This window comes from Anolis carolinensis, chromosome 2 (assembly GCF_035594765.1).
Source record: "Anolis carolinensis isolate JA03-04 chromosome 2, rAnoCar3.1.pri, whole genome shotgun sequence".
Taxonomy (NCBI): domain Eukaryota; kingdom Metazoa; phylum Chordata; class Lepidosauria; order Squamata; family Dactyloidae; genus Anolis; species Anolis carolinensis.
This window is the reverse complement of record NC_085842.1, coordinates 24,174,207-24,183,819: the sequence shown is the minus strand read 5'-3', so window position 1 is coordinate 24,183,819 and position 9,613 is coordinate 24,174,207. Positions and strand designations below refer to the sequence as shown.

At 40.7% G+C, this 9,613-nt stretch overlaps 1 protein-coding gene across 3 annotated transcripts; it reads right to left on the bottom strand.

Annotated features, from left to right (window-relative positions):
- Positions 1 to 25: 25 nt before the first annotated feature.
- LOC103278079 (uncharacterized) lies at positions 26 to 9,011 on the bottom strand. Of its 3 annotated transcripts, none has more exons than XM_008105759.3 (5): positions 8,862 to 9,011; positions 7,164 to 7,225; positions 5,110 to 5,205; positions 4,581 to 4,652; positions 26 to 3,065 (listed from the first exon to the last, which is right to left on the bottom strand). In XM_008105759.3, the coding sequence occupies exons 2-5, from the start codon at positions 7,213 to 7,215 to the stop codon at positions 907 to 909; spliced, it is 2,379 nt and encodes a 792-aa protein (XP_008103966.2). In that variant the 5' UTR covers positions 7,216 to 7,225; positions 8,862 to 9,011; the 3' UTR covers positions 26 to 906. The 3 variants fall into 3 exon arrangements, with proteins under 3 accessions (XP_008103966.2, XP_008103965.2, XP_008103967.2); XM_008105758.3 differs by having other exon boundaries at positions 8,749 to 8,864; XM_008105760.3 differs by lacking the exon at positions 4,581 to 4,652 and having other exon boundaries at positions 8,749 to 8,865.
- Positions 9,012 to 9,613: the final 602 nt, after the last annotated feature.

Sequence of the window (9,613 nt, the reverse complement as noted above, 5' to 3'; positions counted from 1 at the left end):
AAAATCTATTTCACAACTTGATTTTAAAAAAAACTTTAGTTTTATTATTTTCAAGGACAAAAACACATGCAGCTTGCCCATATAAGAATATTATAACAAGTCCGCAAATTCATCTTGATAAATCTGCGAATGCAGTAATCAGTCTATCAGTCTGCCTTTCTATCGTATTTAAAATGACAAACAGGCTAATGTACTTCGCAGCTTACTTGTTACTTCAACTATATTTTCACATACTTTTCATTTTGTTCTCTAAAAATGATTACCAGGAAAAAAGAATGGCAACAAAATAGAGACTGTTCAAAAGTAAAAATCTGTGATAATGTCTGTGTTTTGGCAGAGCGCACTGTGGGTTGGGTAATGCTACATGTTGTACACTTGCTTCCTTACTGAGGTTCTTGAGAGTGGTCGCTCTCAAGAGATGAGGGAGCATGAGATATGGGCCTCTCATCAACTTTGACTGCAGGCAAAAGTCTCTGAATGAGGTTCAGCTTTCAGAACCTACACCAGCTTCTCAATCTAACTTGGCAGGATGGGCTTTATGGGAGCTGTATTGTCAGTTTTCTTATCTACAAACTCAACAGTTCACATCTTTAAAATGCCCACACCTTCCCAAAATTACCATTTTATATAAAGGTATCCGTGTGTGTGTGTGTGTCAGTCCTCAATCAAAGCCTAACTGATACCAAAAACCCACTGTACTCGAAACACTAGCCCAGAAAAGCTGAACTGTGATCACCACGTGCCAACTGGAAGCAAAAACTCCAGGAGAACTTGTAGCATGAATAAGACCACTCACTCCTGTCTGGAGCTTGACTCCCATCTGTCTGAAAGGCAATTTATCAGCATATTTACTTATTTAACAAACTCAGTTCTGAAAAGCAGTTTCTGGAAAATCAACCCCGCTCCCTATTTGTACAAGAAGTCCACATCATGTTCTCCCTGCCTTGCAAACAGTTCAATTGTTTTGTTATTGAAGTCCGGGATGTTTTTGATCCTGTCTTTTTCAATGAACAGGGTGGCCAAAGCACTCAGCCTGTCCTGGGATGCCGTGTTGCGCAGGAGAGCCTTGACCCTCTTCAGCGCTGAAGGTGTCTGTTCTGCTTCCACCACCATTTTTGGGGTGGTGATGGCAATCCTCAGCAATGTCAATGTTTGCTCTAAGGGTGTGTCTATGAGCACACACAAAAGTGTTGAAAGGCTCGTGCAGCTGTAGAGTTCTTTCATTTTGTACAAGACGCCAAGTTCTGTCTTTAGCCTCTCTTTCTCCAGCATTGGGTAGGCCTCAACCGTTTGATCCAATGCCTCCTGTGGAAACGTCCTGTTGTGTGCCCAAAACAAAGTCCCCTGGACTAGTGTTGCACCCAGTAGGTGAGTGGTAAAAGCAAAACGTTCTTTAGCATGTGCAATGATAACCTTGCATGCTTCTGTTGCCATTTGGTCCAGGGTTTCCTTTGTTTTGCTTCTAGGCAGCACAGATTCTGGAGGCAACTTGGAGAACAAGCTCCCAATGGAATCACCGACAGAACTGATGTTGCTCACAAAGTTTGAGGCAGCTTTCCTGACCGCTACAGGGCCCATCCCTGAAACACAAAGCTGCTTGCGGAAGGCATCCACTTGAGGCATTATCCTGTGAAACAGGGACAAAAAGTAGAGGAACTCACCATCTTTTTCCAGCAACTGGAGAATCTGGCCAGCCATCTGGACTGCAGGGTCATCGGACTTCCAAGTCCTTTTGATTTCAAGAAAGCATTCAATTAGTTCCAGCCTCTTTTCAAACACGTAATTCGCTGTTTGGATGTTAAGGTTCCAGTTGGTTTGAGATGATCTGGAATGTTGGAGTCCTAGAATAGTTTCCAAAACCACCTTTGCTTTTGCACTGGAGGCAAAGAACTCTGGGATCCTGGAAAGATTTGCAAAGAAACTTCCCACTTCCTGGATTTGGGATGCAACTTGCTGTATCACCACGTTGAGCTGATGGGCACAGGAGTGAACATACTGGGCATGAGGGAATACTTCCCGAATCTTATTCTGTACTCCGATGTGGTCATCGTGTGCCATGCTCAGCCCATCATAGCTCTGGGCAATAAGTTTCTGCTTCTCAGCCGCTTCTGGAAACACATCTTCAAGCTGTTGGAGCAAAAAAGCAGCCACATTTTCAGCCTGATGGTCTTCCAGTTCAACGACGGCATAAAAGCATTCCACCAATGAACAGTGTTCATCGATGTATCGGAAGGTCACTGCCATTTGGGGGTGGCTGGAGACATTTATGTGAGCCACTTCCATGGCCACAAAATGAGCACTTTTCACCTGCTGTTTAATATAATCCTTCACCACCTTTGACATACAGTCAAGTACTTCATTCTGAGTCATCTTTGACAGATCTTTCAGCACAGAGGAACTCTGCATGTGAAGTTCCATGACCAGGTCAATGGGTGCCACAGGATTCAGCTTCCCCCCAAACATGTCCAAGTTCATTGAATCCTCCGTCTCATCCTGATCGGAAAGCCCCAGTTCAAAAGCATCACAGAATGGAATGCTATCAATAATATTTGATATGCTTTCAACAACGACCCAAAACTTGTATCTGTTGTTTTCAACTTCTTGGTTGTGCTTTTTTATAGATGCAAGGTCATCTTCACCCAGCTGCACCACAGTGTTTTTGCTTAACTTGGCTAGCTTCACACAATTGTCCATGTGGCTCTTGGATTCTTCATGCTTCTTGATCTTGTCAGCCAGATGCTTTAAGTCCCTGACCCCGGTCTGAGTCCACGTTGTGCCGCCCACTGAGAGCAAACAGGGAAAGCAAAAGAGAGCATCTTTCGTGGCACTTCCGCACAGCCACTCCTTTCTGTCGTACCACTTGGCACTGAACCTCCGAGTATACTCTTTCCCTCTGTCACAACCAGACTGCTGCAGCATCAGAGGAGGCCTCTCCGGTCCCATCTCTATGACTTGCAACTGGTCAGCTAAAGACCGCCTCCAGAAAGGAGTTTGCTGAAGTGCTTCGACAGAATTCACCTTGAAACCTTCTGCTGTTGGAAGTGAAGTATGAGCAAGATTTTGCCCTGCAAATAAATAAATGGATACATCCAAACATTAACAGCAAATACATTCTGTGAGTGCAAATTCTGAAGTGGCTAGGACTACACCATCTGCACTCTAGAGAAAATAATCAGTAGGCTTACAGAAGAAGAAATGTTTGAGGGAATATATTGAGAGAGAAACTCCAGAACAAGCAAATGAAGATTGACTGTTGTAGGGGAGAAAATAGAAAATGAGGACTGGTATCCTGTTAGCAACATACACGGACCTAAGTCCACCTTACACTTGACCATATGAATCCAGAATAGCTCTTCACAGTAACTTTCGGACCCACAGCCAAGATTTCATTCTTGGGAGTCAATTATACTCAGCTACAAGTGATCACCTATGATAATATGATAATTTCAGACTACTCTACCTCCCCTGCACAATAACCCTACCCCCCCCCCCCCCACCCCCACCAAAACCACACATCTTCATGCTACCTCCCTGCTTTCACAGCCATATAGTGGCAACCAATTAAGAATCATCTTTACTTGTGTTTTTCTCCATGGCAAGAGTTGAAGTGGATGGCCCTTGTGATGTCTTCCAACTCTATGATCTGGTTATGTGACTATAGTTGTGCATCTGGCAGCCTCCAAGACTAATAATCATAATGTTGGAGGAGATCATAAGGGCCACCCAGTCCAAAACCCATCATGCAGAAGCACACTTCTTCTTGATGTCCCAAAAGAGGACATCACTGGTATGCATCTGACTATAGTTCCAGAGCCAGATCCTTTTTAGCTATACTTTGCTCACTGTGGGAATATACAGAAGAAAATTGAGATAATACAGGGTTGTTGTGTGTTTTCCGGGCTGTATGGCCATATTCTAGAAGTATTGAGATAATACATCCGCAAAGTGAACATTTATGACGCATCTACTTTTGCAGAATATTAGTCTATAACTGGATGGAAGGGAAATGGCAAAAGGGTATGGCTAATAGACAGAAGCAATCTAAAATGCAGTGTTTTGCTATAGAGCCCATATCAAAGATTAAACTTAAATGAAAAGAAAAACCCAGCAGATACTTCACAAGTGCTGGGTTATCACAGAATCATAGGGTTGGACTAGATCCCAAGGCCCATCCCATTCCATCCTATTCTGCCATGAGGAAATACACAATCAAAGTACTCCCAACAGATAACTTCCCAGCCTCTGTTTAAAAATCCTTCGAAGATTTATTTATTTATTTATTTAATTTGCATAATTTCTACCCCACCCTTCTCACCCGTAGGGACTCAGGGCGGCTTATATTTTTGTATACAATGTTTGATCACTGCTGACTGGGGACCATGTGAATTGTAAGTTTGGTATGTACGACTGCAGAAGGCTGATATGTTAATGGATCAGACACACATGGGCAGGTGGAAGTATATGTAGTACTATGTTGCTATATATGGACACGTAACTGTTTACATGGAATCCAATACAGCACAGAATGTAAGAACTTTGGGTTCAGGAATACAACATTTATCAAATATACCCTTTCTCACCAGGGCAGGAAGCTTCAACTGTCCTGATCTTCTGAGATGGATGGACCTCTGGTTCACCTTCTTCTATTTTCACTGCCACATAAGGAAATAATTTTAAAAAGAAAAAGTAATAGCTGATAGCTATTTTCATTGGTGATTCCAGCATTTGTTGATGAAACATGGCTTCCCCATCACTTTATCAGAGCTATGGCAATTGGATCTTTCAAGATTTGATTATTTTTCCTTTAAAATATATTTAACTCTTTTACTCCACTTAACTAGATGTAATCAACACAAACCTAAACAGATCTAACAAGATGGTTTCTGTTAAAGTCAACTATTTGTAGTCTCAGATAGAATTGCTTGTAGTTTTATACCGCTCCTTGTGTTAATTTCTGTGTTAATTGCTGTGTTTCACTATGTTATCAGAAGCTACCTTATGATTGTTATAAAGCTAACAAACTGACAAACCCTCCCAACCCAATTATTCATCTGAAATCCTAAGGAACCTTTAAAAAATCTGAAAAACAAACCCAAATAGCTCTTTCACCTGAATGGGCAGTTGGAGAGGGGACCTTTATCTCTGAAACCTGGTGAATCAATTCCCAAGGCTCCTCTTCTTCTTTCATCACTCGCTTCAGGCATCCTAATCAAGAGAAAGGCTGTCAGAAGATGATGCCCAAATGGGTATTCCACCTGCAAGTGGCCAATGGTAGACATGTGCTGGATTCTATGAACAAGAACATTCCCATAATATATTAATTTGCAAACTGACTGAATATGAAATAAATGGAAACATTCTCTGATGAATCCATAATTGGTAGAAAAGCATAATCAATGGCTACACTTCAAACTGGAAGGAGATCTCAAGCGGAGTGCCACAAGGTCCTCTAGCATGATTCTATGACCACCTTCCACCTTAAGTTACTCTAGTTATACTATCATGGAGTATCTATGTCACACTAGAACAGTGGTTCCCAGCCTTTGGTCCTCCAGGTGTTTTGGACTTCAGCTCCCAAAATTCCTGACAATTGGCTAAACTGGCTGAGCCTTCTGTTGGAAGTCCAAACAACTGGAAGACCAAATGTTGAGAACCACTACACTAGAGGCTCAAGAGATTTCTAGAGTGAACAACTGAATCAAATCTGTAAAAGTCAAACATAGAAATGTGGGGGGGCAACCATACATCAAACCTTAGGCTCGGGGCACTTTCATTCAGTCCCTATATCTCAGGATCCGATCCCAGAATATCTGCTTATCCCAGGTTTTCTGGCAGTGTGGACTCATATAATCCATTTCAAACCAGATAACCTGGTTATTCCACCCTATTTTCCCGAGGAGACTCAGAGCGGATTCCAGAAAACACAGACACAAGACAAACATTCAATGCCTAGAATATATAAGTTGAAGGCTTCCCTATGCCTGTTCCCTTAACAAGCCAATTTATCATTGTGACTGAACATAGGCGTTATTAGGGAAATTACTCTAAAAAGTGCAAGTACTTGTCTACTGTGTTTGCTCCCTATATTTCTTCTCTCTTCAAGATTCCCCCATGAATGGCTATGAAAGGTGCTATCTTTTCAGTCGTGGTACTATCCCAGTAGAAATCTCACAATTGGAGTGAAGAGTTGTGACTAAGAAAGACTCTGTTGCCATGCTTCTTGGTCTTTTAAAAAACTTATTGGAATCAATACACCATATTTCTTCAATTTATGATGACATCAATTTTGTGACACAGACTAATTTCAATATGACAAATGGAAAAAGCTGTATTTATATTTTAAAATGCACAGACAATTTTAAGATGTGCCCTATTTTAAAGAGTGGTTTATATTGGGGGGAGTGGATCTCAGAATTGAAGAAACACAGTATGTAAATGGTTGTAGTTTGTATTTTATACTATACTAATATTGCTTATTAACATCCAAATCCATAAAACATCAATGTATTTACTGGGCCAATGAAAAATGCAAAAAATGCATCATGCAGGTTTTTAGAGCTCCATTGGTTTCCTCATCAGGCACAGATATTACAAATAATAAAGGAGAATATTAATACTTTAAATATTCCACTAGAAATGCTGCTGGGATGTTATGTTGTCTCTAGGCTTTTTCCCAGTTGACTCTGTTAAAAGACCTGGAATTATATTTTAATGTGGCATAAAAATAGTACCATTTCAACTAAAGGAAACCCTGCCTGACTATGGTTACCAATCTTCCCCTGCAATGCAATCAAATCTTTTTTTGCCCTCTAAGGCCCCTTCCACACAGCTGAATAAAATCCCAGATTATCTGCTTTGAACTGGAATATATGGCAGCATAGACTCAGATAACCTAGTTCAAAGCAAATATTGTGGTATTTTCTGCCTTGACATTCTGGTTAAATGGTTGTGTGGAAGGGCCCTTAATGTCATTCTTATTTAACATGATGATGAAGAACATCAGACCCGGCCAACATAGAACATAAGTCCAAATTGTCTGCAATCCACAGGATACTTAAGAGCAAATTTTGATCCATCTCTCCAACTGTCAGGGTGAGTGGAGGGAAGGACTCAGTAAAGAGGTTTCTCTATAATCGTAATTGCTTTATGAATTCATCCTGTACCTGAGTGGCTTTCTGGAGAATTCTGGACTTTCCGCTTCTTTACTTCCATCATATCTGGAACCCTTGATTTAGGAAAGAGATGCAAGAAACAGTAATCAAGAGGGAGGTTTTGATTCTTTGCTAGAAAGAATACAGTTTTATTCTGTAAAAAGCCTTGTCCTTCCTGCCCACCGCACAAAAACATATTTATATTTAATTTTTCTTTTGGGCTTTTCTTTGTGATGATTGCTCTTTCCTTCAATATAAAATAATATTTGGGTACAAGAAAATATATGCAGTCCTGTAAAGTACTCATCTGAAGTATACCATTGTTATTATTTACCCACCTCTCTCTGCAGATTAAGATGAGAAACAATATATTATTATTATCGTCATCATCATCATTATTATGGTTGTTGTTATTTACCCACTTCTCTCTGCAGATTAAGGTGCGGAACATTATCGTTGTTGTAGCTACCATTGTTATTATTTACCCACGTCCATCTGCACATTTAAAATGGGGAATAACATATAGTTATCATCGTTATTATCAATGCTATTATAGTTGTTATTATATTTACCTACTTCTCTCTGCAGATTAAGGTGAGGAACAAATTATTGTTATTTACTCACTTCTCTCTGCAGATTAAGGTGGGGAACATATTATTATCTTTGTTGTTTTGTTGTTGTTGCTACCATTGTTATTATTTGCCCACCTCTATCTGCACATTAAAATGGGGAATAACATTTGATTTGCCCAGCTCATTTTATGTTTTTATTGCTGTGTTTTTCATGTGTTTTATAATGATTGTGATTTTTAATGCCTTTTAAATTTATTTGTGTTTTTGTATTTGATATTTATATTTGATATCACTGTATGCTGGTTTTATATCTGTGAGCCGCCCCGAGTCCCTCTGGGGAGATGGTGGTGGGGTACAAAAATAAAATTATTATTATTATTATTATCATCATCATTATTATAATTGATATTATTGTTGTTATTATATTTACCTACTTCTCTCTGCAGATTAAGGTGGGGAGCAAATTGTTGTATTTACTCACTTCTCTCTGCAGAGTAAGGTGGGGGACATAGCATTACTATTGCTACCATTGTTATTATTCAGCCACCTCTCTCTGCAGATTAAGCCAGGGAGCAATGTATTATTATTGCTGTTGTTATTGCAATTATTTATCCACCCCTTTCTGCAGATCAAAGGTGGAAACAACAGCATATTGTTGTTGTTGCTATTACTGTTGTTATTTACCTGCCTCTTTCTCCAGGTCAAGGTGGGGAACAACAACAGCATATCATCATCATCATTATTATCATTATTATTATTTACCTGCCTCTTTCTGCAGGTCAAGGTGGGGAACAACAAAAGCATATTATTGTCATCATTATTATCATTATTATTATTTACCTGTCTCTTTTTGCAGATCAAGGTGGGAAATAACAATTTATTATTATTATTGCTACTAGTTATTATTATTATTATTATTAAACCACCTCTTTCTGCAAATCATGGTGGGAAACAACATATTATTATTATTACTACAATAATTACTGCCATCCCCATCATTAGCACCCTTCTCCTCATCCTAATACCTTATCCATCCTCCTTCTCCTCCCAGTACAATATCCCACAGCCAACCCTGCATTTTAGAGTGAGCGCTGGCCCTTTTCCTCCCTTGGCTTCACACGAGCATTCCCTGGGTTACCTGGAGACCCGTGTTCAGGCCTGGCTTGCCTTCAAATAAATGCAGGCCTCTTTAAACGACCCCTGCCCCTTTAATTCTCCCCTCCTTCTTGCCTTGCCTCTCCAGTGCCATCCAATAGGGGCGCCCGGCTCATCTTCCCTTCCGTCCAATAGAGACGCCCGAAGGTTTGTTTTGCATATTCTCTTCCCTTCCGTCCAATAGGGGCGCCCGGAGGTTTGTTTTGCATATTCTCTTCCCTTCCGTCCAATAGGGGCGCCCGGAGGTTCGTTTTGCATATTGTCTTCCCTTCCGTCCAATAGGGAAGCGCGGAGGTTTATTTTGCATATTGTGTTCCACTCTGTCCAATAGGAAAGCCCGGAGATTCATTTCGTCCCGCCCATCCCCCCCCCAGTTCTTATCACGTGACCGAAGCCATGCCAACGGTCCACAGCTGAGTCACATGATCAGAGAGAAGGCAAGTGTTTGTCCATTGATTCCTTTGGTCTGGTAGAGTTTCCTTCCTGCTTCTTAATATCCCACGAATTCCTACACTCAGGATGAAATCCAGGGGCCTTCCACACAGCCATATAACCCGGAATATCAAGGCAGATCATCCACAAAATCTGCTTTGAACTGGGTTATCCGAGTCCACACTGCCATATAATCCGGTTCAATGTGGATTGTATACAGCTGTGTGGAAGGGGTCCCCAGTTTGACCCCACTTTTAACTGCCAGGGCTCAATACTATGCAATCCTGGGAGTTGTAGTTTTTA